Source organism: Copadichromis virginalis, linkage group LG3, assembly GCF_057382275.1.
Source record: "Copadichromis virginalis isolate Kocher_CV1m ecotype Utaka linkage group LG3, C_Virginalis_male_GT1.1, whole genome shotgun sequence".
NCBI lineage: Eukaryota > Metazoa > Chordata > Actinopteri > Cichliformes > Cichlidae > Copadichromis > Copadichromis virginalis.
In genome coordinates, this window is record NC_140620.1 from 43,357,607 (window position 1) to 43,385,405 (window position 27,799).

The following is a 27,799-nucleotide window of genomic DNA, read 5'->3' on the forward strand; positions in this document are numbered from 1 at the left end:
CAAAACCCGCCTCGTTTCCGATGTTTGCCGAATGTTGCCGATGTGAATTTCTTCCCTCTGAGCAAAAATAAAAAAAATCTCTCTTCCCTCGTTCGTCTCGCTGTGGATCAGCCTGGGCTCTAAGAAAAGAGGCTCAGAGCTGAGGCCTGTAAATGTCTGTAGTGAAACAGGGAAAATAGTCGACAAATATTACATTTTCACTTCAGAAACATTGTTTATTGGATTATATTTCGATCTCTTTTAAGAAATGCGTCGACGTTTTGGCTTTTTGACTTGTGCATTTTTGGATCTCTGGGACTTTGAATGCAAGCCTCAGACTCGACTGCGAGGGATGGCTGCATATTGAACTGGATTTTCCCGCACGCCCTTTAGGAAAGTCTCGGGGAAGCCTCAACTGCTTATTTAACACCTGCTTCTCACCGGATTTTGACTATTTTCACTTATATCTGTAATATGCTCGCTTTGTATTGAATCATAATGTTAAATTGTTGATTCGCTTTAAAATATTTTTGTTAAAACGAGAAACCCTACAAAGGCCACGTTTCGAAAGCAGGCTGAAATGGCGGTTAAGTTGCATTATTTGGCCACTAATTTTACCGACGAACGGCGAGTGTTATTTAAAGTGTAATGGTTGCAACTCGTTTACAAGCCCGCTGATTCCATTTTTAAATTTCTAGAGTTATTATTTGGCTTTCTTGGGTAAAGCAGTCGATTGGTTAGCTTAACGTCGGACTATTTACCAGCAATGACGGTATGTTCCCTGATGTTTTTTGCCCTGCTATTTCACGTACCATCAACAGTTTATTATATTTATCCCATAATGGTATTATTATATCGTAGTGTTAAAAAGTGCCGTTAACGTGAGGCTCCCTGTGTTTTAGCCTTCTTCGGTTTAGCCCTGTATTTGCCATAATGGCACAAAACGATGTTTACCGGTTAATTACTGGCTAATGGTACCATGCTTGTTTACATGCTGAGGTTGTTGAAAACGCGTTGATTTACTATACCACCTTTATTTTTGCTTTTCAAACGCTACCGTGAGGAATATAATTAAGGCTATCACAGTTAGCGCTCAACATGGCGGTTGTATGCTTCTTGTTGTGAACGAGAAAAGATGGAGGTCTGGAATATTCTTGTTGGCTAACTTGACCAGTCAAATACCCACGTATTTGTTTTTATATTAAACCGCCGAACACAGTATTAAAATGAGCCCTGTGAATATTTTAGCTTTACTTTTAAATCGTTAGGTTATTTCAGAGGTAGAAAGTGCTCGTTTACGTTTGCCAGTGACGATTTGAACACTGTCGACTCTTCGTCGGTGGAGAAAGTTGAAGCCATTTTGCTAACAACGTGCATATTAGTCTGTTATAGAAGAGGAAATCTCTCTGTTTAGTCTGTATGCGGATGTATAACCCTGAATTTACTGTAATTAGAACAATGGGGTCTTAACCAACATGTATTAGAGTCAAACTGAGGTAAGCGTGTTAGAGCTAAAATATTATAAGTGTCTTCAGTAGCTAAGAATTGTCTTCAGCATAAACAATAGATTATGCTCAAAGGAATCGACCGAAGTGACCAGTGTTTCCTGAGCAAAATGATACAATGTCTTAAATGTAAGCTCTTTGACAGCCACCAATCCCATTTGTCCCATAAAAGCAACAGAGGGTTGTTTGGCAGTAGGTGCTCAGTATTCGGTATAGACCCTTTTACACATTTTGTCTTCGTTTTGTCAAAAGAAGGTGGGAGTAAACGCCACAAGCAGTGTTTAAATCCTTGTGTGGTTGCATAATCTAAATCTGGTGTAGTGTTTTTACTGCATGTAATGCTGTTGAAGCATTGTATCAGGTTCTCCTGCCCATTTTCCTTTTTTTCTAAATAAAGAAACATTTTTGAAACAACAGTATGGACTGTTAAGTTTTATTTTTACATCCCACATTTTCTTGTTAAAAAAAAATACCACATGCATGTTGCTGAATGGGACCAAATACCAGCACTGTGAACATGCCTGTTTGCCATCATCTGTTCTGTTTTTTGGCAGATCCATCAGAGGAGAGCATCACTGAAGCTCAGAAGCAAGGTCAGATCTGCTGTATCCACATGGAGTCAAAACATGCTCCGAGTGATGGTGATGACACGTTTTGAAATGTACATAGGAATGTGACAGTAGATCACTTTGTTCACCATGTGCCATGCTATACCATGACTATACAAAGGATTCATTGTTGACCAGTTGGCTCCCTCCTCTGGCTTGTAGTGAGAATGATCAGCTTTGCAAAGGCATTGCACAACCACATTTTCAATGCGGAACCGGCTCCCAGAAGACTGTCAAAAGTGCTCCCTCTGCTGTTCCGAGGAGGTTAGTGCATATAGCCCCATAGTGTCAGCATAGTATCAAAAGCAGTCACCTCTGCTTTCCTAAGCATGAAAGAATCAAATGTGTATAGATCAGACTGGTTCAGGAGTAGGAACGTCCTGTAGGCCTGGTGTGTACGGCCCTTGACTGGATTATTTAAAGAAGATTTCAATGTAAAAACACACTAAAGTTGTGCAATTACTGTAACTTTATGTATATGATTCACTTTTTTTGCTGTTATTGAGTACTTTTTAGTTTTACATACACCTTGTAAATGTAATAGGTAATATCAAATTTCTAAATGGGTAATTACAGCTATGAGATTATGCTGACAAGCAGTTGTAAGTATATATAGAAATATACACTATAATACTTTAAAAGAAGGACAGAGACTATGAATGAAAATTTGAATGCATACGTTTACTAGTAATGCATTTTAAATGTTAATAATAGTACCTTTACTCTAATGAGGCATGTGATTGCATATAATGTGAACTTCTTTCAAACTGAAGTTGGAAAATATTTATATTTAATGATAATGATTAATCATTACATGTAGTGAATTCAGCTTTAGAAGTCTGACAGACTGCGGTACTGTCCGCTGCTCAATGTGGCGTAGCTTCTCATACTTTTAAGGTTGCTTCAGTTTATGTTTCTCAGTCATGTTTGCCGCTCAGTTTCACTTTAGAAAATAGATTGGAAGAAAATCCGGACTCTGTGAATGCTGGTGGTTTTGGCAGCTGGATGTTTCCTTCAGTAGCCATGGTTGACTTAAGTTTGATGTTTTAGAGAAGGCCAGTTGGTGACGGTGGCCTGGTTGTTGAAACGTCTGTTAAAACCAGGAGCAAAGTCTCGCTTCGGTTAGAGGGGAATGGTTGTTTGATTTGGCTGCTGTCGGTATAGGAGAGCGTCTGTTTGTTCCTGTAAGGACTGAAGATTGGTGTATCCAGGGGGAGCTCTTGTCTGTCGAGAGCGCGTGTGTGTTGTTAGGGGTCAGTGAGTTTGTGGTGGGGTTATAGCACAGTATAGCAAAAAAACAAAGCAGAGACTTAATTTTTTCAGTCAGATTTACAGTGAGCTTAAACTATAACGTTCGCCTCCATCCCTGTAGAAAAATTGTATTGTTATTGAATGACATCAGCCAGTGAGTCACTGCACAGCACAAGATCACGGTTTCTTGACAAAGTGAAAGGCAGCATGTCCTGGAGGCTGTGTTGCTGCTCTCTGGATAAAACTGCTGAACATGAAATGGAGAATTTGTGTGCCTCAGTAAAGTTTGAGAAAATGGGCGGTTGTTGGAAAAACTACAAATCCCAGTGTGCAGGGGTCATCACGCTGAGCACCAGGATCAAACAGGCAAGACTCAGTATTTAATGTCAGGTTCGTGCGATTATTGGAACAAAGAAAAAGAAAACCTTTCGTTCTCTTACATTAGGGACCAGGATGTTAATAAAAAATGGTTGACGCACGTTCAGAGGCGTGCTCCGAGAGCCCATCTGAACAGGCCAGCCCATTTCTGCCCGCTACAGAATGTCCTGTTCTTTGACTGTTTGTTTTGGCTGATGTCAGCCTCTGCCAAGCGTCTTCATCTTTTCTTTCATCCTTCCTTTTATCATCCAAACACTCTTTCAAGCCTTCCAGGTCCCTCATCTGCCGTCTTTTTTACCCAGGATTCCTTTCAGGCAGCTCATTTGCAGACACAAGCAGGAATGTTAAGTCAGCTAGTATTTGACTCGGAGGAGTTTTTGCGGGAGATCTGTGTTTTGTTAAGGCTCTTTCAGCCTTTTCCTGGAATGATCTGGGTGCTAAATTAATTGCTCCTGATCCCACCTCGCGTTGCAATCAGCTTAGCGCTAATCTCGGGTTCTCAGAGCAGCCAAGTCTCGTCTGGGCGACGCTGCTGCAACGAGCTGTCCATTGCTCGCTTCTTCCAGGGTTTTGACCCCTGGCACTGTCCTTTTCACTCATTGTTAAGCTTTTGGGGGGCTTCTTTTTGTACGCCTTTCATTCTCAATCAGCTTGGCCTATTTACCTTTTCATACGGTCGCATGATTGCTTTCGGTCCCCCTCAAAGAGCTGTCTGCCAACTAACTGAACAACTTGAACATATTTCTCTATGTCTTAAGTTTTCATCTTCGCTTTCTTGCGTCATTGGCTTCGTCTGCCTCGCTCATAGTCTCAGAGATGGCCACATGTTGTCTGCGGTGTCCCTTCTTATCCATTTTTTTGTGTTAAGTTTCTCTCCTGTGCTGCTGTTGTGTTTCCCCTGGCTGAATGCCACTGACCAGACCATCTGCCTCATTTTCTTTTTTTTCCCCTTTCTTTCCCTCTTTCCCTTTAATTCTTAATGTCAGCTCAACAGTTGGGTTTCTTTTTTCCACCCTTTCTACATTTTATTTTTGATTACAGGATACGCTTACCTCATATTTTCCTAACTCAAAAAAAAAAAGAAATCCCTGTATCTATCTCTTTTGTCTTTCCAAGACGGCTTCCCGTCTTTCCGGGAGGCTCTGATTGAAGTGCCTGCGTGCTATTTAAAGAGGCGTGGATGAAAGCGGGGTTGTTTACAGTGCCCTCAAAATACAGCCTGTCTAGAAACAGGAAGTACCATCGCCATGAAGCGCAGCAGCACACGGCGTCAGCCAACATGCAGCTACTTCCTCCTCCTCCTCCTCCTCCTCCTCACGGCTGAGCAGCAGCTCCAGCAAAACAACCCTCCTGCTTATCAGAGAATTATGCACCCCTCCCCTCTCCTGCTCCTCCTGAATGGCGCACATACACAGCAGGCTTTTCACCCCCTCCACCATGTCCTATCTCGCTTTCTCCCGTTTTCTTCTGCCTAATGCCCCCCACCCCTTCCAACTGCCTCTCTTTGCCAGTACAGCATGCCTGAGTAGCTGCCTGGAGATGAAGGAGCTAATTAATTTGATTTAGCCGTCCCCTCTCTCTCCCTCTCTCTTTCTGGCAGTGGAAAAACCAGCCGTCCACCTCCCTCCCTCTCTCTTCCACACCATATCAAGCACCCCTCCCAGATGATTTTCCAACTATCCTTTCTAGTCTCCTTTAGCAACATCCTTGCTTCCTCTCCTCCTCTTCTTTTTCTGCTCTTTCCCCCCGTGTTACACAACCATATTTTGCCAGCGGTTTATTGCATATCAAATTGTAAATTAGATGCCAGCCTTAACTCTCTTGCGCGGCCTGCGCCCATGTAATTCCAGTTTTCGACATTTTATCTCCCGTGTGCCCGGGGAGAGTTTGTGTGACTCAGCAGTCTCGCTGCTGAGTCACACAAACATGCTCGTTATAGCTCGGTGTGCCTGCTTCAGGGACCTAGAACAGGCCTGTTAGACTTTGGGTGGATAAAGGCTCGTTTCTGTCATTTGATACTCCGATGGATCCGCCTATTGAGTTATATCAGGCAAGTCCAGCAATGCACTATAACTGTCGAACATAACTTGTCAGCGTAGCTCGATGAAACCTTTCCTGTGCTTTCATCGTGCCTGTGGGACATCCTCTGAGCTTAGCAGCGTGCAGGTTGTGGACATCTGCTGAGGACAGGCTCTTTGTCGTGTGTGTGTGTGTGTATTTCTGGCTGTGAGCATGGTGTAGAGTTGAACCTGCTAACTCCTCTGCCGAGACTTCAGAAGTTTTAAGCATTCTCAGCTCAAGAAAAAAGGGGGAATATGTCGTCCATCTTCCATTTTTAATCCGATTACATGAAAATTATTTCATGATCATTGTTGTTGTGTTAGCAACTAAAATATTTCCGCTGTTTTGTGCCTACCTGCAGTTGGTTTAATAGGTCTGACAGCTGTGAGAAGTTCAAGTAAAAGTGTGAAATTACCCAATAATTCTTGAAGAAACAAAACGAAGACAGGAGTTTGAAAACAATACTTTCAGATTTCGATCCTAGTCTGTCATAGCTCGACCTTTGTGATGATACAAAAGCAGTTTCACCTTTATGCTATGCACGGTTCTGTGGTTGTACCCTTTTAACCTTGAAGCATCCAGTCGTAGCCTCTGTATAGACGTAGAATAAATGTTGTGTTGTGGCACTTCTGACCTGATTATTCAAAGTTTCTTCTGTCTTCCAACCCTGTGGTTTTACGAGTTTTCGAGAGGCTGCTGGCACAGTTATGTTTACATTCTTACAGGTTGGTTGAAAAATGTGTAACTCATACAGCATTTCATTAGATGCCTTTTTTCCCTACTCAGTGACACGTCAGGGGAATATTTTAAGATAAAGCAGGAAAAAATAGGTTTGTCTAATTATAGCTGTAGAATTACAGTCATGTGAAAAAGCTTTCCCAGTGCAATAGCCTGTTAAAGCCAACATTAGCTAAACTGATTCACGCTGGTCTTGTCTGTCCAAAGGACATTGTTACAAAAGGTTTGTTTAAATCAGTGGTTCCTAAAGTGGGGGCGCGCCCCTTAGGGGGGCACAGAGCCATTGCAGGGGGGGCGCAGTATGAATAAAAAAACGAATGCTTGGACACTGATAGCATAATGGACAGGTTTTTGGCAGGGCTCCCACACAAATACAAAGCAGAAGATGAAGTATCGCCACATATGCTTCCAAACCAAAGACTAGAAAAAATGATGAAGCATATTTTGCCTTTGGCTTTACCTGCACAACGGTGGCGCCAAGGTAGGTATCCCGATCAGAATTTGTTTCCCCTGCATCGGGAGCACCCGCTGGGCTGTCCAAATCCCGGACAAACAGTATCCCACAGTTGTTTATGTTTGCACAGAGAGGCATTTTGTGAAAAATGTATTGATAGCAATATTGAGTATTCTTACACAGTAACAAAAAACTACACGTATAATAATTACACCATAAAGATGGTTTGTTTTTCTGTTATTTAAAAGTGTTGGTAGTTTATTTTATTGTAACCTCTAATTTATTGCAGTTTACTTTCATTTTTTTTTAATGTTTACTAAAGGTTTGAGGTGTGAAATAAACTGCAATGGAGTTTATATGCAAAATATGGGCGTGTGTGGTTGGAGGATGCGTTTGTGCCAGGGGGGCACAAAGATTTTCTTGTAAAACAAAGGGGGGCCCAGCAAAGAAAGTTTGGGAACCACTGGTTTAAATGCAGTTCTGCAAACGTAAGCGTCTCTGAGCTTTGCACAGTCTGACCTTGGGGTGAATTTGCTGGGATGTCGACTCCTGGGAAGATTGGCAGACGTCTTCAGTATCTTTCACTTGTGAATAATCTTTCTTACCGGAGAGTGATGGACTTCAGATTGTTCTGAAATGGCCTTATAACCCTTCCAATATTAATGGACAACAGCAATTGCTTCTCTAAGATTTTTCCTCATTTCCTCATTGGTATTGTATTACCACCACACTGTAAAAACTTCTGCTTGTAAAAAGGTGCTCATATTTGTTGACGATTGGTTAATCAAGTGTAGTAGATCAGCAGCTCCTGGCGGTTACTTTCCCTTTTATTTCCTGTGGAAGCAGCAAAGGTGTACTTAGTTATTCACCTATTGCACTTTTGCTTTTGTTAAGAAATTAATGACATGATATATAATCTTTTCCTAGTTTTAAGACTAATAGGGAGCAAGTGAATTTTATTATGTCCTAATATATAAAACCTTAGACTTTAAAGAGGGTGTACTTTCTTTTTGACTGTGTGTTGTAAACTGGGCTTTATGATGGTGTTTATCTGTAGGTCTGAGTAGTCTGTGGAAGAGCTGTTAAACCAGTTAAATGGTGGTTTCTGCTGTTAACTTCATCATGTGGGAGCCGTTTGTTGCGTGGATTTTCTGTTCCATATTACCGGCTTCCTGCACTGATTTTGTTTTTTTGTAAACAGCAGAGACGTGTTTGCAGAGGACAGGCTGCAGCACGCTCATCTCTCTCCCTACGTCTACCGAGGTTTCATCAAATTACTCACAGCACCGCCCCTCTCTCTGTGAGATAAAACTGAAGGATTCAACACCCAATCGTGTACAGATGTAAACACATGTAAAGCTCATTATTAGCCCGCACGCTTGCAGAAAATGTATATGCTGCGCTTTCACTGCTTTCCTGAGAAACGCAGAAACTTGCTGCGTCGTCCTCTTAAAGCTGCTGCTTCCTCTTTAAGAAGGCACTGACATTTGAACTCCTGGAACGTTGTTTGACTTCCCACTTTGATCAGAGTCCAAGTCAGCTGGAGAGCAGGTTAGTCATCCCTTCTCTGAGATCACTGAGGATGTTTTCTAACCCATGAACGGGCCTCGGGTTATATGCACACCAGTGTCCGGGTTAGCAGAAACACAAAGTGAATGTTAAGAGGAAACAAGCAAAGAGAGTGACTGATTCCTATCTCATAACTCTTTTTTTTTTTTTTATTCAACTACAAACAACTGACCGAATAAACACCAAGAACTAAGGATCTGATGCTTGACAAGTCTGGTAAGCAGTAAGCAAGCACGTTTAGAGTTCAGGTGCACTAAAACTCAAACTGACTGCAGGTGTGACTCTGCATATCGTGGATCTGACAGAGATGACGACCTTTCCCTTTCTTCTCAGATACAAGATCCTAGGCTCACTCAAGTGTTTATACTGGAACAACAAGCCTCGTTCAGCACGTCTTTAAGAGATAGACTCGAGCTCTCAGTTGTCTTCATTTAAAGAAAAAAGTCAGACTCATGCACAAGCTGACAGACCCTGAAAAACAAACAAGGACGCACCTACCAAAAGGTTTCCTCCATAATTCAGCCAGACTGCATAGGGTCCTTTTGATTGCACAGCTGGTATAGTGCTGAGTGAAAACAACAAAAACATTTTAGTTCAGTCCGACCGTACATGTAGAATTAATTCCTTTTAATTTTCTAAAGAAATCTATTTGAGCTTCAACATCCCGTGTGCGCCCGAGACGAAATCCAAGACTGACGCCGCGACTCAGATAAACACTTTTTTGTTTTCTTCTTCCTTTGGTTAAATATTGAAAGACTTGGTGAGTTAATGGTTTAAATTTTCCACCGACATGGCTTTCTAAGTTTCTCTATCTCTGTGTATTCAGATGTGCGTGTCGCTTGGTAGCACAGCATGAAAAGATATGATCACGTCTGGCCTAACAGCCATGAATAGGGATTGACGGACAACGGGGTGCCTCTGAATGTAGAGTTGGTGGCCGGCTGCAGCCACGGGACAATGCAGGTGCACATGCGTGGACCGAGTGGCTGCACTCCTGTAACACACACTCACTCTCACACACATTGTCTCCGCATCACGCATGCATGAGCTCATTTTCATGACAGACATAATTTTTCACTTTCCAGTTCTCTCACATACACACACTTTGCTTTAAAAACGTGCACGAGTGAGGATGGAGGGTGCAGGAAAAAAAAAAAAGTTCACTCAACTCCAAGAGCTCGAGAGGTCACAGGAACAACACCCAATCCCAGAGCGGTTCCCATGGAGACAAGTGTGGCAGCGTACAATGAGGGTGAGAGAGACTGATGAAAGAGGGAAAGGGCAGGGGAAGAGTAGGAGGAGGAGGGTGGGTTGTTGGCGTCAAGGTTCAGTTGGTGGGTACCGGAGGGGGGTGGGCGGGGGGTCTCTCCACTCAAAAGGACAGTGGGAAGTATGATGGTGCTGTAGCATAACAGTACCAGAACATTCTTCCACCCCAGCTCGCATTTTTCTTCCTTCTTGTTCCAGCTGAGAGAATACCTCCTGATCTGAGGCCGCAGAGTGGCTCATGGCTGTCGGAGGAATTTCTACCGACCGCGACACGCAAGGCCGAGAGCAGCGAGGGCGAAGGCAGTTTCTGTTGTGAGGCATTTTGCATGGCTATGCACGAATCAGTGCTCAGATGCAGCTGCAGACCTTGATTAAAGTTGTGCTGCCAAACAAAACTGAGAGTTGTGCCCAGTAGATTTCAGAGTATCCCCCAGATACCCCAGCTGACCTAAAAGCCCTTAATTGACAGGAGCAGCGCCATCGACGGTAGCACTTGAACCGTTTTAGCTGAGGGCACGGACAATGGAATGGTGTCCCTGCCCCGGGGTTTGTGGCGCTCTCTCAGCCTTTGGCCACGTTCTCATTTAAAGACGAGTCTGAAAAATTTCGTGCACTGGCCGCTACTCTGGGACAGCACTCTGGTTTTATACCAGAAAAGATTTGATCCAGTTTCATAAAATGTGAAGTTTCCTTGTCCCTCAAATCTTAAAATATAAACTAGACCAATACATTAGCCTATGATGGAAAAGAAGTATTTAGGCATAGTGAGCGACAACGGCACACAAATAGCCCTAAAGGGAGCTCTGCACGAGTCCCCAAACAGCAAAGATGGAAGATGTCTTTGTCGTTGCAGGGTTGCACGTGGACAGTAGAGGTTCGCAACAGTTTTGTTGCTACTCAGTGTGACAGAAAAGGGTGTTGGCAGTGCAGTGGTTAGCACTGTTGCCTCACAGTAGAAGGTCCTGGGTTCAACTCCACCATCTGGCCGGGCCTTTTTTGTGTGGAGTTTGTTCTCTCCAGACACTCTGGCTTCCTCCCAGTCCAAAGACACGCAGTTAGTGGGTTTAGGTTAATTGGTGGATTTAAAATTGAGAATGGTTGGCCCTACAGCAGACTGGGAACTTGTCCTAGGTGTACCCTGTCTCTTGTCCTATGACCACTGGGATAAGCTCCAGCTCCCCTCATGTTGGTTCTCTGGACTGTGCCGTTAATGAGATGTAGTTCTGAGTTCTGTTGAAATTAAAGTTAGACTGGAGCTTCAAATAACTGCCCAAGTAGGTCCTCAGTTGGGGCTCCAAAGATGTACGCAGAGCACCAAGACTTGCTGCTAGAAAGACTTTGTTTGGTTGATCGGCCTTTCCTCCCACCTTATCCCTGTCACTGAGCTTTGCATCCATCCATGCAGCTCTCCATACTCTCACCGATGAATGGTGGTGCCATCACTTCCTTCCAGCAACAGCTGTTTACTTTGCAAACGTCAGGACGCAGGACTGAATTATTGTGGCTGTGCCGTCGTTCCAAAGTTGTAAAATTCTTTATGACACCACTGTAAAGCGCGCTTGGCCCTTGCACTCGTCGGTCTGACCGGCCTTCCTGGTTGGCGGTGAATTGTTTTGGTACTTGGAGGAACACGCCTCCACCTACGCAGCCTGTTGCATTGTTTTCACACATGCTATTTTAAATCTGAACACCCTTCATGGTTAGCAAGTGAGGTCACGAAGCATGAAAGACATGGGCATCTGCCAGGCAGGGAGAGCATGAGTTTAAGTTGCATCATGGGAAATGTAGGGTTTGGCATTTTTGTTTCTGGGGGGTTGTTTTGAGCTTTGCTTAAAGTTGGGGACGTTCCGGCACCTGCTGAATCAATTTTAGCTGTTCTTTTTTCAAAGTGTCTCTTCCGAATCCCAAAACTTCATCGAAGTGGCGTGCTGAATGGTTGGAGTACCCCCCCCCCACACACACACACACACACACACACAACACCCTTTATAATGTCTGAGTTTTCCCCCACTGAACTTCACTTGTTTCACAGAGTGCTCCCATCCGCCATTTGACTACCACCAGCCTTGTGCTCTCTCTGTCTCTCTCTCTCTCCCCGTCGGTCTCACTTTCTCGCTGTCTCTCTCCCTCGTTCTCCTCTCACTGTCCCTCCGTCTGTCTGTCCTGGTGCCCAGGTTTTTTGAGTTGGCGTGGTTCCTGTTTGTTTTCAGCCATTTTGGGGACTTGCAGTGCTCGTAACAAACTGCTTAAATGGCGTCCTCTTGCTTGCTTGCTCTCCCACTCTGTCTCCCTCTGCCTCTCTCCCTCCCTCTCCCTATCACTGGGCTTTGTGTATATAAAGTAGTGTGTGTGTATGCGTGTGTGTCTGTGCATGTGTGTTAGAGAGGGAAAGGGGGGGGGAGGACAACACTTCCAAATAAAAGGAAGATTGGATTCAGTGAGGTTGGGGTGGAAGTGGTGGTGGGTCAGTTGAGGGGGTGCAGAGGGATTCACTTGCCGGAGAAGAAGAAGAAAAGAGCAAAAACACTAAGAATCGTGTGTCAGAGGCAAAAAAAACTGGAGTGAGACAGGAGAGAGAGCAAGAAAAGGGGGGAGTGAGCGAGTGAGAGCAAGCAAGTTCGAGTGTGAGAATCGCTCCTGCCCTCTGTCTTCACACACTGCTGCCTGTATGTGTGTGCATGCGTGTGTGCGCCGCCTCTCCCTCCGCTCACTCTCTCTCTCTCTCTCTCTCCCTCTCTCGCACACACTCCGACGTGCGCATACACAGACCAAAGGGGGAGAGAGAGAGAGAGAGAGAGGGAGTGTGAGGGGAAAGAACACATCGCAGCAGAGATGCAGCAGGAGGTTTTCCGAGGTACGTTCTCTTGTATGCTTGCCTTGCTGAGAGACAGACAGAGAGAATAAGAGGAAGAGAGGCTGAAATCTGTTGTTTTCCTGCTTGTTTTTCCGCTTCACTCTGCTGCTGTGGCGGTGATTGCTCCGCGCGTGAAGAAGGAGGAAAAGGTTTTTATTTTACTGTGCGCGTGCTGGGGCGTGAGTCCTGTGGTGGGTGTGTGCGCTTATGCAGTGTGTGTTTATGGTAGGGTATTTATATGTGTGTGTATGTGTGTGTGTGTGCGCGCTGGATCTGTGCGTGTGCCAGTAACAGGCCTCGTCCCTCGTCTCCCTCATCCTCTGTCGCTGGCGCACCACGCAGTTCTTTTTCAAGAGCGATGACTCGTTCTGAGATTGTGATGAAACTTTTAATTTATCTCGCATCTCGGCGAGTCACTGCAGGTCAGGGACTCGAGGGGAGAGGGAGCGAGCGGTGGCGGTCAGCCCGCACCGGTCGGGAAAAGGCGTCAAACACGCGATGCAAGGTTTGTTTTGAGGGGGTCTCTTAAACATGGTGGGCCGGTCCCCCACCTCCTGCATGTGAACTCGCCAACAACATTAGAGGAAGTGTTCTGGTGAGTTTAAATGTCGGATGTAGGCGATGGTAAACATCTCCGGTCCCATCAACAGGTTCTGTCTCTTATTTCGTTTTTTTGGGCCGCCCAGTTTGTCCTCCATTTTACCAGCCTGGTGTTGTGCTGGAGGTTGCCTCACATAGAGCGGTAGAGGGCATATTGATGTCCCCAGCCCAGCATAAGCCTTACTTTTTTCTTTTTTTTTTTTCCAAAACAACAGAGCATCTGCTGCCAGCTACTCCCAACATTCCTCGTTCCCCTCCTGGATGCCGAGACAGGTCCCCGAGCTCGGCATGTGGAAAATATGACCCATACTGCCACGGGGTGAGAGGTCATAGGTCAGACAATAGGAAGTTTAGTTCCTCTGCAGCTCTGTTGTGTTGAAAAAAAAAAGAAATAAAAGAAGATGATGATGTTGATAGCGGCGGTTTGCTATTTTAAATGTGGCTGAGTCACACATTAGATGAATTAAGTGCCTTTGAGGCGTTTTTCTGCGCTGGACATTAAAGTGCTGAGATGAAAAGCGTTACCGTCTCTGACTTGGTTAGCTGTGTTTACATAAATGTTTTTGTTTTTTTTCTCACATGCTGCAAACTTAAAAGGATGTGGACAAGCTCAGGAAGCTGGTGCAGCGCTTTGCTGCTCACCCTGCCATGGGTGTACTTGCTGTTCATGGTGACAAACCGCTTTGCTAATACTCGCATGTTAAGAACTTAAATGAGGTTTTCACGCCTTCAGCAGGGACTGCGCATGAAATTGAAAATGATTTGGGGGTGGGGGGAATTACCTCAACAAAGGTCACCGATGCATTGCCGCCGCTCTCCAGAGCTGGGGGTTTTTTTTTCCCTTCTTCATGTTTTTTTGGGTCTCGCTGCTTCCTAATGCCTCCCATGATTCTGTTGCAGCAAGCAGAATTATGGGAATTACGTGCTGGGCTGGGAGCTAACAGAGCGTGGAGAGTGGTGCGTTTTAGACACGGGCAGGTTTGCCGGTGCGTGCAGTGGCATTCGAAAACACCATGATACGACAGTTTACACACAGGGTGGGGGCATGCAGTCAGTCACACTGAGGGATTGCACGAGGGGGGGATATGAAAGACGAGGAAACCGTAAAATGTGAACACGGGATGGATGTGTTTGAAGTCTCCCCTCTAGTCCCCCCACGCCCCCACTCACACCACCATAACCACTCCCCGAACCATGCCAACTTCCCCTTACCTCCTCCCTCCTGCTCTATCCCATCTGGCTGGCTCCACCACGCCCTCTTGGCCGGGGGGTTGTCGGGAGTTCAGTAGCTGTTCTTGCTAACGATGCCCCCCACCCCACCAACCCACCCACACTCACAACATTATGCACACACACAAACACTCATCTTTGCAGACCTACTGCTGCTTCGATGCCTGGGCCCCTCTGGCTGACCTTCCACAGGGGAGGGCGCCCAGCTACACCTTCGTCTTCCCACATGCTCCTCGCCGCTGGCTCGCCGGCTGGAACACACAGGCCCCCCACATTCACCCTCGCAGGCACTCCTCTTAACCTATCACACACACACAAATACACGCACGAGCACTGATACCATGATTACTTTCAGTAATAATAACATTGCAGTCAGCAGCCTAATTGCTGAGTGCAATGTTATTATCACGCCACAAATAAAGGGATATCCTGAAAAAGGATTGCAAAGAAGGAAAAACATAAGTCACACACACACACACAGACTTCCTGGTTCAGCTGTGACCTGTAGTTACTGTCAGGTTACTGCCGCTGGTTACAGTTTCCTATTTTATAAGAAACGCATCAAACTCATCCGCTGCATTCAGGGTCAGAGTAAACTCAAACTAAACTCGGTCCGTCACGGCCTGTTTGATCGTCAAGCTGCTTCTATTTTTTTTTTCCCAGGCGTGCAAGTTATCGAAGATATCCTGTTGTTGTGTTGCAGTTGTGTAAATATGATGGCCTAAACTGTGGAAATAAAAAGAAGTTTTAATCAAGGCCTAATTTGGGAGGGTGAATGGCAAAGAGTGAATACCCAGAGGTGAAGTTAATCATTTAAGCACTATTAGTTCAAAATTTAAAGGAGCCATAGGTGCAAGTGTTAGCTGTTTGCACTATATTGATTGTGCCACATTAAGAGGCGCTAAAGCAGCATTAAATCTAATTTGCTTTAATCAGACCTTTTAATATTCAATTATAAGAAGTATTGTTGTGAAAGAGCTGTAAAGGGTTTCCTTTTTATGTCGTTTTCCCTTTGAAGATTAAAAAAAAATCTCAACACTGGTGGTTTGATTTTTGAGAGTGTTTCTGTAAGATGGTTAAAAAAAAACATGGTAACTGAATCCCACCAGTTATTTGTCTATCAGCATGAGTACCAGTTTCAGTGCGGAATAAACAGATTGCTCAACGTCTGGTTCAAGGCCTCGAGCTGGTGCACCAGCCAAACTCCTCTGCCGTCCTGCCTTCTGTTATACAAGGCCAGTTTAGCGGCGATGTTCCCGGTGACTGATTGTCCGTTGCAAATCATACAATTATAAGGGAAAAGTTAAAGTTCTCCACATTTTTCTCCTGCCAAGAGAAAAAAGACCCCAAAGTCAATAAGTCAAACTTGGAGTCCAAGCAGGTCCAAGTTATTTGTTGTGCTGGATAGCACTTTTAATTTCCTAAAGTTAAGGAGTTTAAAGGTTAATGAGAGGAGTACGGTCAGGTAGGCTTTGTTACTTACGGATCAGCGTTTCCCGTAAAACCCTCTCACCTCCATCAAGTGAATTCCTCTGTCTGAGGTTTCTCCTTGCTTTACTCACGCTGCGTGTCGTGCTTCCTCTTCGCGCTACTGTGTCTCCTCCCTCTTATTTGCCAATCACAGTTTCCACTGTGGCTCTATTTCTTCCAGTGTCCCTCATTTCAGTTACCTGGGGAAAGCGACTGATAGCAGTAGTGAAAAACAAAAAACGAGCCTTAATTTTCCCTGAAGATTTCCTGCTCGGTGGCATACAGGGGTTGCGCAGTGAATGCCAGACCCATCTGTATCCCCCTAATGGTGTCATGCGTTGGTCATACGTGTTGGCCATGCCGTTACAATGTGCAGTCAACGTTTAATTTGTAATTATAATCAAAACGAGGAACTTTATTGTCACTTTAAATGCACCGATCTTCAACTTTGTGCTATTTTTAAGGTTTTAAAGAATAAAATCCTCCTAATCAAAACCGCTGATGTTTACTTTCTCTTCAGATTTGTCATTTGATGTGGAAAACAAACTGAATCATGCTCAAAGTCTGCCTTTGATCCCTCTGCCTGTCAGCCCAGCGTCTCTGTCTTTACATGAAAGCCGACGCGTTTGCTATAATGCGCGTCGTGTTTACGTGAGCCCGCTCCGTAATTTGGCCCGCACCGGCTGAGCACCTGCTCTCGATGCGCGGTTTTTGTAGTGCCACGAGCATAAATAGACGAACGCTTCACAGGCCGGGCGACGTGTTTATTTGTGCAGAACATCCTGTTGCAGAGAGGTGTGGGAACAGGGTTGCTGTTTATTTTGATTTTTGCCTGGGGACTCTCATGGTCACATTTGTCTGTGCGCCGAGTGTCGAGGTGTTTGTCCACTCATCTGTGTGTGTGTGTGGAGATAAAGTTGGGACTTTTAAAAGGCAGCCTGTCACAGTCAGGCTGCGTGTTGTGCAGGCTCTGCTTGCACAGTGGCTCCGTGCGTCATAGGGAGATGAAGAGAAAGAGCGAGGGGGCGTCGTACGCATTTTCCTGTCCGCGACGCAAGAATCAGATGAGGGGATGAAATTTTTAGCCTTGGCGCTGTCTCTCAGCGCGTCCGCCCACTTGTAGCAGCCTGGCGCTTGCCATAAGGGATTTCCTGCACAACATCTATCGCTCAGCAAATGTGAGCGACAACGGAGGCCCGTTTCAGTACTGAGCACTGATTCGTGCACCCTTGCTCTGATTTAGATCTGAAAGCCGGCATGAACCGCTTTATTGTCCCTTGCATAACAAAGAGCATGTGCCGCTGCTTGCACCCAGTATGTGATTAAAAGACACTTCTGTTTTCCTTCCGTTGGCTACATGTCACTCCAGCTGCATCCTCAGTGTTAGGCCGCTGTGCACTCAGATTCACCCTTTGGTTTTGAATATCATTTACAAGCAGGCCCTTCCATGTTGAACTGCTTTGTTTATGCCGGCCTGTCTTGCCTGTGGGTGAGAGTGTATGCAGAGTGCACGTATGTGCTCTGCGTGTGTGTGGTAGCATTAGCCTGGGCTCCTGTTTATCTGACGGTGCCGTGTGTCTGACTGTTCCTATATTAACCCCCCCCCCTTTTTTTCACTAACCCACACACTCTTTCTGTCTCCCTTTTTTTCTGTCACCCTTTCACTCTCCCTCATCCTCACCCTCTTTTCTCCTTCTCTGTCTCTCCCTCCTCTTTCCTCTGCAATAACAGTGCTGACCTAGTTTCTGCCTGTTCAGGGCTGCCTGTGGAATTTTACAGCGGCCTGCCTTCCTGGCTGCTTTGCTGCTCGAAACGAAGGCAGAAAAGCATGACTGAGGATTTTTCTCCTCGTCACATCATTACGGCCCAATCCCGTCTCTGCCCCCCCCCCAAAATCTGCAGACCTAAACAAATGAACCCGCAATAAATAAGTGATAACAGCGAGCTGACTGCCGGTACGCGATTCTGCTGCTTTCTCATTTATGGGACATTTTTGCAGTGGCACTGCAACCGCCACCGTAGCAGGCGAATTAGGATGGAAATGAGGATAGCCTGTCGCTCATCTTCTCCGGCTTAGCCGAGATTGTACCGGATGCAGAGGGCAGAAAAACACCCCTTCTCTGTGCACATGCATGCAATCTCCCTCCCCCCCCCATCCCCGCCTTCACAAATAAATGGTTAGAGTCATGCCTGGCAAATACTAGCCACTGCCAGGAATGGCTAACAAGGCTCTTGCTCACATATAAAGAGAGAGCGGGACTATTTTTATGCGTGTTGGGGCCACGAATCTAAGTCAGCAATTTATTCCGCGGGAATCTTGATTAAATCTGAACGCCTTCCAATTAGGCATAGGGAATGTTGTGTCACAGCCTAGAGAGAGAGATGGATCGCTGGAATGCGTTTCTGAAAGCTTGGCTGTGGCACGCTGAAATCTAAACCAGCACTGCCGCAGATTCATTCCTTCCCCCTCTGCCCTCTCCCTCCCTGCACTCACCATTCCTGCCTGAGCAGTCGGGAGTTCAGCATAGCTGGGCATTTAGTCTTCTCCACCGTTTGTCATGATTGCGTCTGCAAAAGTTTTGGGTGTAATGTCCATTTTCTACCTTATGTATGTTTTGTACATATACCATGGTATGCTTATAATGCTAATACCTTCTTTCTGATTTTTTTTCTTTCAGATTTCGGGGGGTGGTCATGGTGTCCGGTGAGGTGTGGGACCCCCTCCGTGTGGGCCATATTCCGTCACGTCTGAGTGAACAACGCCCGGCTTCCCTCTGCAAACCCGCACGGACTGCAGCTAAGGACCCCACCTCACACCAAAGTCAGCGACTGTCCCCTTTGTCTTCCCCGCCGCCGCTGCCAGTGGTTCGAAACACCCTTCACCCAGCTCGAGCTTCCTCCTTGCATCCGCCTGTCAGTTTGTACGGCTCAAACAAGGTCAAAGGACTACACAAACCAGTACACCGTCCTGGTGTGACTTCCCAGTCTGAAGAAGAAAAAGAAGAGGAGGGGGAGGAAGGGGAAGCTGAGCGCTTGGAGATGAAGGGTAAAAGGCTCGGAGGCCGGGGAGAGACCACAATGGAGGACAGGTTAGAGGATATGGGTGATGGACCTAAAAATGCAAAAATCACCCTAAGCTTCCCGCTCAGTGCAGCCCCCCTTCCGACCTCTCTGACATCACCAAACCACTGTCATGGCTCCTCCTCCTCATCTTCCCCTTCCCCCCACCGACGGCGACCGTCGTCCAAAAGCTCAGACAAGGGGTCGCTGTGGAAACTGGATGCCACCATGGACGTAAAGCACAGACCTTTTAAACCCCCAAGACACGACAGCTCTCCGTCCTCTTCGCCCTCCTCCTCCTCATCTCCCATGACTGTTCATGCACTCATCAGAAAGGACATCAAATCGCCACCTCCTCTAAAGTGCTCCAAGCTCAGTTCAGAGACTCAGTTTCACAGGTCGCCACCAAGATCCTCCACCGGGCCTTTTGGGGGATGTTATGCTAGAGATGGATGGGATGAAAGGCACAGGGCGGCCAACGGTACAGCCTCCCCCTCACAGACTGCTCAGATCCTCTTCAGTCTGGGCACATCAGCCTATCAGAGAGGCGGGGATGCAGAGAGACGAGAGAAAATAACAGGAAGGCCATCTGGGAAAGCTGGGAGCCCTCACGGACCAAGTCTTCACCCACCCACCCTCCATCTCCCTCCCCCTTTACCACCACCACCTCCTCCTCCCTCCGAGGGCCTCACCGCACCCCCACACTCATCCTCCTACTCCCCTACTGACAGCCTGAAGCCCGAACTGATTTGTGGCGTGTGCCATCGGCTGTTTAGCTCAGCCTCCTCCCTCACGGTCCACATGCGGCTGCATCGTGGCAGCCGCGCCCTTTGCTGCCGTTACTGTGGCAAGGTCTTTATCCACAGCAAGAGACTGCAATCCCACGAGGCCTCCTGCAGGGTGCCAGGCCTGCCCTCTAATAGCCTTCGCCCTCCTTCTCTCACTATACAGCCAAAGGAGGAGCCGCTGGAGGAGGGCGAGGTGAGAGTGGAGGGGGGAATGATTGTGGGAGAGACAGACATCAGCAAGGCACGGCCAGGGAAGAAAGCACGAAGCCTCCTGGCGCGTATCCAAGGTGATGATGCAGCAGGCACAGAGGTGCTGGCGGGTGATGAGAACCATTTTGTGAAGGTGGTAGACGGCAATGTCATCTACTTCTGCTCTGTGTGCGAGCGCTCCTACATGACCCTCTCCAGCCTGAAGCGTCACTCTAATGTGCACTCCTGGCGCCGCAAATATCCGTGCCATTTCTGCGACAAGGTCTTTGCCCTGGCCGAGTACCGCACAAAGCATGAGGTGTGGCACACAGGAGAGCGCCGCTACCAGTGCATCTTCTGCTGGGATGCCTTCGCCACGTACTACAATCTCAAAACCCATCAGAAGACCATCCATGGGATTAATCCCAGCCTCATCTCCAGTGAGAAGACAGCTAACGGGGGTTATAAGCAGAAAGCTAACGCCCTCAAACTGTACCGTCTTCTTCCCATGCGCTCCCAGAAGAGACCCTACAAGACTTACAGTGACAGTTTGCATAACGGCCTGCTCCTGCCACCAACCGAAACACCTCCCCTCTCCCTGCCAGGCCTGGGCTGTGCTCTGGGCCCCGGGGACCTGCAAAGCCTAATCAGTGGGGCCCACCCTCAGAGTCTAAAGCCTGACCCAGATGCCTTCCCTGATGGATTCCCTGATGGATTCCCTGTCTCTGTGACTGCTGAGCACAGGGACCTCTCTGCACTAACACCCCTCCCCCAGGTAGATATGTCCCAGGTTAGAAAACATGAGAGTGAAGACATTGAGTCAGAGCAGGAGAGAGGTAGTGGCAGCTTCAAAATGTCCAACAGCAGTAAAACCAAAAGTCTCAAGAGTGGTAGAGGCACAGAGACGAGCATGCCTTCTGTGATAACATATGGCCATACAAAGCCCTCCGTCATAGTTCACGGGACAGCTGTGTCATCCTCTGTCATTGTGCATAGCAATCAGGTCACGTCTGGAAGCGAGAAAAGCCCAGTGAACAGCCCATCCCCCGAAAACAGTGACAGTCAGACTGTAGTCAAGGGCCCGTCTCGGCCCATCAAAAAGCAAAGGGACAGCATAGATAATCACAGAAAGAGGTCAAGAGACAGTTCAGATACGGCAGAGGAGGGCTCGAGAGGCAGGCAGGACAGAGAGACAGGCAGATTATTTCACAAATCACGCAAGTCCCACAGCAAGAGTGATATCTCTAACTCAAAGCAGCTGTCAGCATCTGTAGGGTCACAGGTCAAAGAGGCAGGGCCACTGTGTCAGATTACTGTACGTATTGGTGAGGAGGCCATAGTGAAGCGCAGTATATCTGAGACAGACCTCAGGAGAGATAAGAGCCTTTCTCCCCCCAAAACCAAACGCAGTGAAACATCATCTGTGCGGGACGCCAAGGAACCACGCCACTCTCACTCCCACCACCACCACCACAGACACCGCCTCCAAAGCAGAGCCAGCATGGAAGCAGAGGGCAATAAGGAAGGTGGAGACTCTGAGGAGGAGGAGGAAGAAGAAGAAGTGGTCAGGAAAAAGAGCCCCAAATCCCCCAGTGAAGTGAGGGAGTACTACTTTCGTCAGGAGGTGCGCGAGCTCGAGAGCGACCATGACACAGAGGACAATTTATGGCGACCTTACTACTCCTATAAGCCCAAGAGAAAGGCCCAAGCACATCTACAGAGGGTAAAGAGCTGGCAGAGGAAGCTAAAGTACAAGCGCTCCATCCGGCTGAAGAGGAGGGCAGAGAGGCTTAAGAACCTTTCAAATAAAGAAACAGAGAAATCACAAGATGAAGAAGAGGATGCAACAACTGAGGAGGCTGAAAAACTGCCAAAAGCTAACAGAGACAAGGGAGAGGGGGAAAAGAAAGATAAAAATAAAGAGGCTGAAGAAGAGGTTAAGGAAACCCGCCATGAGGTTTCCACCTCTCCTGTGCACTCTCCAAAACCTCCTCAGTCTACCTCAGTGGCTCCTACAGGAATAAAAAGGCGGCCGTGGACTAACGGGAACGCAGCTGAGTGTGGTACGTGCGGCCGCTGGTTCTCGAGCCCCAGAAAACGAGACAAACATGAGCTGAGCCACCTGCTGGAGTTTGTTTGCCTTTTCTGTCGAGCCACTTTCCCCTCGAGGGATAAGCTGGAAGACCACCAGAGAGCCCAGCATCCCAAACCTACTGAAGCCCCCTGTGCACCTCTCAAAGCTGCTCACGAACAAGTAGAAGGGGTCAAACCTGTGCCAGAGATTTCAAAATATGATGAAGATAAGGGGGGACAGGGTGGCCTGGGAGGGAGTCACTCTAGTCCAACTCGTCTAAGTAGAAGGGCCTTATCACGACACACGTGCCCACAGTGTCACAAGGTGTGCAAGACATCCTCAGCTCTGAATCGACACATCCGACGCCACGAGCTCAGCAGTTCTCCAGAGAGAGAAAGAGAAGATAAAGACACAGAGCCAAAAACAGCAGAGACAGTTGCTGACATTCTTAGCAGAGAGAATGAAAAAGCAGAGCTTCCCAGTGCTCTCTCTGTTTCAGTCATCAGCTATTCGACGCCAGAGCCGCCCAGCAGTGGCGAGTGCTTGGCGTCGCAGCAGCCTGAGGAGCACCTCTGTGAGCTCACAGATCATCAGGTGTCAGAAACCAGTGACAAACCTGAACTAACAGAGCCCACACTTCCAGCTCCAGAGAGAGAGCCACCAAAAGCTGCAGACCCTCCGTTAGACGCCCCAGTAAACCTTACACCCACCAACCACAAATTAACATCTGCCACGCCCTCCACCCTCCAGACCGTGCTCGTCATGAACGGATCTGAATGTCTTGACTACCGCACTCCCAGCAAAAAGCACCTAGATAGTCAGATCCACAGAATACCCAGCCCTGTGCACGCTGTCGCATCCGCCAACACCTCCCCAAATGTGCCCATGACATCACAGACCAGAATAACCACTGCTGCTCCTCCTGTTTCCATGACAACATGTTCCAGCTCCGAGGGGGGATTCATGAAACGGGATGGGGTCATTATGGACAGAGAGAGACAGGGTGGGAGCAGTTTATTTCTACACGCCGGCTACGAGGAGCCGCCTCTGGTGCAAGATCTCAGAGTCCAGTCCCTGTCCCGCAGTCCCTCTCCCAATGAAGCACAAGACCTGACCATGTCCTCAATACTAGCTCGCGAGAGGGAGATAGAGAGGCAAAGGGAGAAAGAGAGGGAGCTGGAGAGACAGAGAGAGCGGGAGAGGGAGAAAGAAATTGTGAGGGAGAGAGAAAAAGAACTAGAGAGGGTCCACCAAGTCAGTAGAGCTGCTCACATCCCAGAGGACCAGATCACACTTTTGGTCCCCAAAGAGGAGCCCTTGAGCCCCGTCCCATCTCCCCAACATATCCCCACTCAAACCACTATGAATGGACCCTCATCACACAGGCACACTCCCAAATCCCCCTGCCGGTCACCTTCGACCATTGGACTGATAGCTCAAACCAACCACCAGGTTCACTCCAGTTCACAAGGACTTGACAGGCTTACGCTGCCCACTGGAGCAGCTGGTGCCGGCGACCGCCCCTCTGCCCACGCTCTGCTTCTCCCCCGAGCCCCACAGCCACCTGAACCGGAGCACCAGGATACCGTTTCTTCTAGAGATTCCCAGCAAGGTAACACCACCCCAGTGGGTTACCCCTCCCAGGATTATCCACTACCCCTCATTGTGCCGGACAGCTACCGCTCTGGTAAGAAGCAGGAGGAAAACCTGCTCATGTCCTCCTACCCGCCTGGAACGCTTCCCTTTGGCCCCTTGGGAAAAGTGATGGTCCCTAATGGCGGGGACCTGGCCAAGCTGCCATTCTATCCGGACCCCTACCAGCTGCTGTATGGGCCCCAGTTCCTGGCCTATCCCTACAACTTGGCAGCGCTGCCCGTGGCTCTGAATATGATGGCACCGGGGGGAGACAAAGTGGAGCCTCTGCCCTTCCTCCCTGCCATCTTCAACTACGCAGCAACTGCCGGGCCTTACATGGGGGCGGCCCCCCATCCCCTCGTGGCAAACCCAAGCCTCTACAGCGGCAGCAGCGGCAGCAGCAAAAAGCAACGGGACAACAGCAGCAGCAAACCCTAGGACAGCCACGCATTAAAAGGAATATAATTCAAAGGGGACAGCCTCATGTGTTCAGGCTGGGAGCGGGAGGAGTGCATACACTGGCACGGCACCCCTGCCTCTCTTTAATCCAGCAGAGATCAGAGTTAGGAAGCAAAAGTGTGAAGGGAGGAGAAGAAGCAAAGAAACTCTCCTGCCTTTACTCCTGCTCGCCTCTCTCCGCATCTCTCCCGCCCAGCTGTAGCGTGTTATAGATCTAGAGCTCGATTAATCTTCCTCTTTGACTCATTATATTATCTATAATATAAGAATTAAGAACTGCTAACAGGGTGTGTGTTTTGTGAAAAAAAGAAAAAAAATTAGTTCAGTCTACTTCCCTTTATAGTCACCGCATAACGAGGATAAAGGCTCTTCAGGGAAGGCTTGTGTGGGCAAGGATGAGGCAGAGGAGTCCTTATTCAACACGGCTGGAGGTGGTGAAGCATTAAACGACTCAAACCTTTTGCGTGCGTTTGTACGAGTGAGCGAGTGAGAACAGCAGGCGTGTCCCGCTGGTGTAAAAGTGTCCACGAGAGGTATATATGTGAGCTTTTACATGAACATGTACAGCAGGTAGGGATGTGTGCATGTAGGGGTTGAGCATTAACTGCATATGTGCGAAAGTGTGTGAGTTTGGGTGTGTGGGAATAAGATCATTCCGTTTGAGACGCACACAGCATTCCTACTCTAGTCGGAAAAGCTACCGTAGGTCAATGTGTAGAAGTGCATTTAGAAGCGATTCTTCATATCCAAATCATTAAGAAGTCGAAGCTGTGGCTGGACGCGAGTCTATGACAATGACAGATCAGCTGAGCTTCTGAGGTCTGTCAGCGAACCTGGCGACTCCGAGGGCCAGATGACACTGTAGGATCTGTATAGCATTCACCATAGTTTATACCTTATGTGCACAAACAAGAAAAGTAGTGGTCACTTAAAAGGGACACTTGTAGCTGCTTTGGAAATGTAGCTGGCCACTGGGTAAGAATTAAAGGCTGGTAGACCATTGCACTTCTGTTTTTTCATCTCATTTCCTTCACTTAAAAACTTAAAAAGAAAAAAAAAACTGAAAATACTACTAAAAAAAAGAAAAAGAAAGGTCAGCCTTCATGTTGCGTAGCTTTTTCCCCTCTTTGACTGGAAGAGGAAAAGGCTCCATTTTCTAAGCCAGGAAGAAGAGAGCAAAGAATGAGGGGGAGAAAGAGAAATGAATTCAGGGTATTGAGTTGTTTCTGAAGAGGAAAGAGAAATATATGGGCACAAAACTGCTGGACTCTGAACAGAAGTGCTCCGTAGAAATGACGCTGCGGACGAAAAATGTTGTCCTGCTCCATAACTGTGAGGAGATTGGAAAAAGAAAAAAAAAGTCTGAACTATTCCCTTCCTGCCTTGTGTTATTAGCGAGAGGTAGGAAAAGGCCAAAAAGCGGTGGCCGACACTCTCCAGACGCCCTCGCGGTGGGGCCTTTTTGTTAAGTGTAATGTTATCTCTCTATATGTTTGTTCCGTTGAAAAGATGTTGTTGTTTATGTTGTTTAGCCCTACCAGGTGGGGAAAGTGGCTTCGGCGGAAAAGAGGGGAGGGTAAAAACTTCAAAATATGAATGTAAATTTAGTCATGAGGTTAATGAAGTACAGCTACATTAATGGTAGAGTTGTTTTTTTGTTTTTTGTTTTTTTGTTTTTTCCAAGTTCCTGTTTTGTTTTCTGTTTTGACACAAATAACCTGTTAAAAGAACCGTATAACGTCTGGTATGCATATATACAGTAGTCCTAGGAACATGTCAGTAAACTTTGGTTCTGTATCCACAAAGCATGAGCAACACTCGCTTCCTAACCGTTTATATCCTCGGCAAATCTGGCATTGTGCGCACAGCTTCTGTTTTGTTTCCTTTTATATATATTTTTTCTGGTCTCTAAATCATCCATATCTGTTATGTTTTTGATGTATTATTTGGAAGAATTCCACAAAAATTAGTCGCCACTTTTCTTTTTTTTTTTACTTCTCACGGTCACTTTGTAGGCGCTATTTTAATCCCGCCCCCTCCTCTCCCCCTCGAGCATACACTCGCTCGCTGCACCTTCTTTTGTTTTTGTTACTGGTGTTGTTGTTCTGAGTGACGACGTTTCGGTGTGTGATGGTACTCGGGCACCTTTTTGGTCCAGGTGGGAGTGTTGAAAACACTGTGTGACCGACTGCAGGGGTGCACAGGCGTCCCCCTTGGGTGTGGTTACAAGCCTTTTTATTTTTAAATGTTTTTTTTTTATTTGTTTTTTTGTATGTTTGGGGTACGTGTTGTGTACGAGAGCGAGCGGCTGCGTGACGTGAATAAGAAAACCAAAATAAATCTGCCTAAGCAGCATATCCCTTGGCAGTATATGGGCCACCTGTTTTGTTTTTCTTTTCTGTGGGTTAGTTTCAGTGTAAAATAAAAAGCCTTTCTGTCTCCAATACACTATCTCAAGCCATTCCTGTAGACGGACATGTTTGTGTTTCGCGGGGGTGTTTTTGGACCATAGTTTCTTATGCCATAGTTTGCTCTCATGGTTATCATACAGACCAAAAGCATGCAAATCGACGTATTGTAGTGACTGGACTGGAATCTGGAGGTTTAAAAAATCAAACTAAACAAAACAACTATTTACTGTATGTTTTAGTTTCAATGAATGTGCCTCTGCTTTGATATTTAAATAATTATAGTAAGATGTGGATCTGCCAGATTTCAACTGTTAAAGGTGCCTTGTTATGGCATAAGAAATTTGAATTAGCATTTTTTTTTCCTTGAGAAATGATGATTTGGAGATAGAGTTCTTGGCTTTGTTTGCTACGAAGCTGTTCATAGATGTAGGAGTGTGGCTAAACTGTTTTGGTATCGTGTACATGTCTAGGGTAATACTGTGCCATATAGAGCCCACAGAATATGTTATTGTTATTTTTAAAAGATGTTTTAATGTTGCCTGATGACTTTGTCTTTAGATTTGATACAAAGGCTTGTAGCCACAGCTCTCCCAAAGTCTGTAGTTTCCTCTCTCCGACATTCTACTTCTCCTCCACCCCAACCCCACCCCGTTTCCGTCTCCCTTTCTTTCTCTTTGCTGCAATCAAACAAAATAAAGTATTAACCTGATGACCCAGCGAAATCAGCTCTAGCTTGGTGCTGCGTGTGTTTTGTGGTTGTTCTTGTTCATGTTGATGATGTGTCCAATCTGTACAAGTTGATCAAGCGCCCTTAATACGAACCATGTGTTTAAAGTCAGCAGATGTCTGCTTTTGCATTGTTTGTGAAATGTGCGTTTAATATTTAGCAGATCGGGGGGAAAAAAGCTTTGTTTTAAAGACGCATGTCATCTCTCCCCTCCAAAAACTCAGAATGTATGGATTTTTCTTCTGGCCTGTGCTGATTTTTATCCTCCAAGATTGTTTTGGTGCGAATTGCCCAGTTTGGGAGATATCAGCTGTAAGCTGAGACGTCTGCCTTCTTCTATTCAATATAATGGAACCAGATGGCTCTCGCTTTACTGTGCTGAGAGTGCCAAAAAACAAAAAAACAAAACAAACAAAGAAAAAGATGCATCGGAAAAGCGAAGAAGGAAAAGTAGAAATTCATTCAGCTATTTCTGAGTAGGAGGAGAAAT

General features: G+C 46.7%; 1 protein-coding gene across 4 annotated transcripts; it reads left to right on the forward strand.

Annotated features, from left to right (window-relative positions):
• The first annotated feature begins 54 nt into the window (after nt 1-54).
• Nucleotides 55-27,313, forward strand: zbtb4 (zinc finger and BTB domain containing 4). 4 transcript variants are annotated; one of them, XM_085451189.1, is made up of 4 exons: nt 55-751; nt 2,039-2,145; nt 2,255-2,356; nt 18,645-27,313. In XM_085451189.1, the coding sequence occupies exons 1-4, from the start codon at nt 746-748 to the stop codon at nt 24,148-24,150; spliced, it is 5,721 nt and encodes a 1,906-aa protein (XP_085307315.1). In that variant the 5' UTR covers nt 55-745; the 3' UTR covers nt 24,151-27,313. The 4 variants fall into 4 exon arrangements, with proteins under 4 accessions (XP_085307315.1, XP_085307317.1, XP_085307316.1 ...); XM_085451191.1 differs by lacking the exon at nt 55-751 and having other exon boundaries at nt 2,061-2,125; XM_085451190.1 differs by lacking the exons at nt 55-751; nt 2,039-2,145; nt 2,255-2,356 and adding an exon at nt 12,422-12,666.
• The last annotated feature ends 486 nt before the right edge of the window (nt 27,314-27,799 follow it).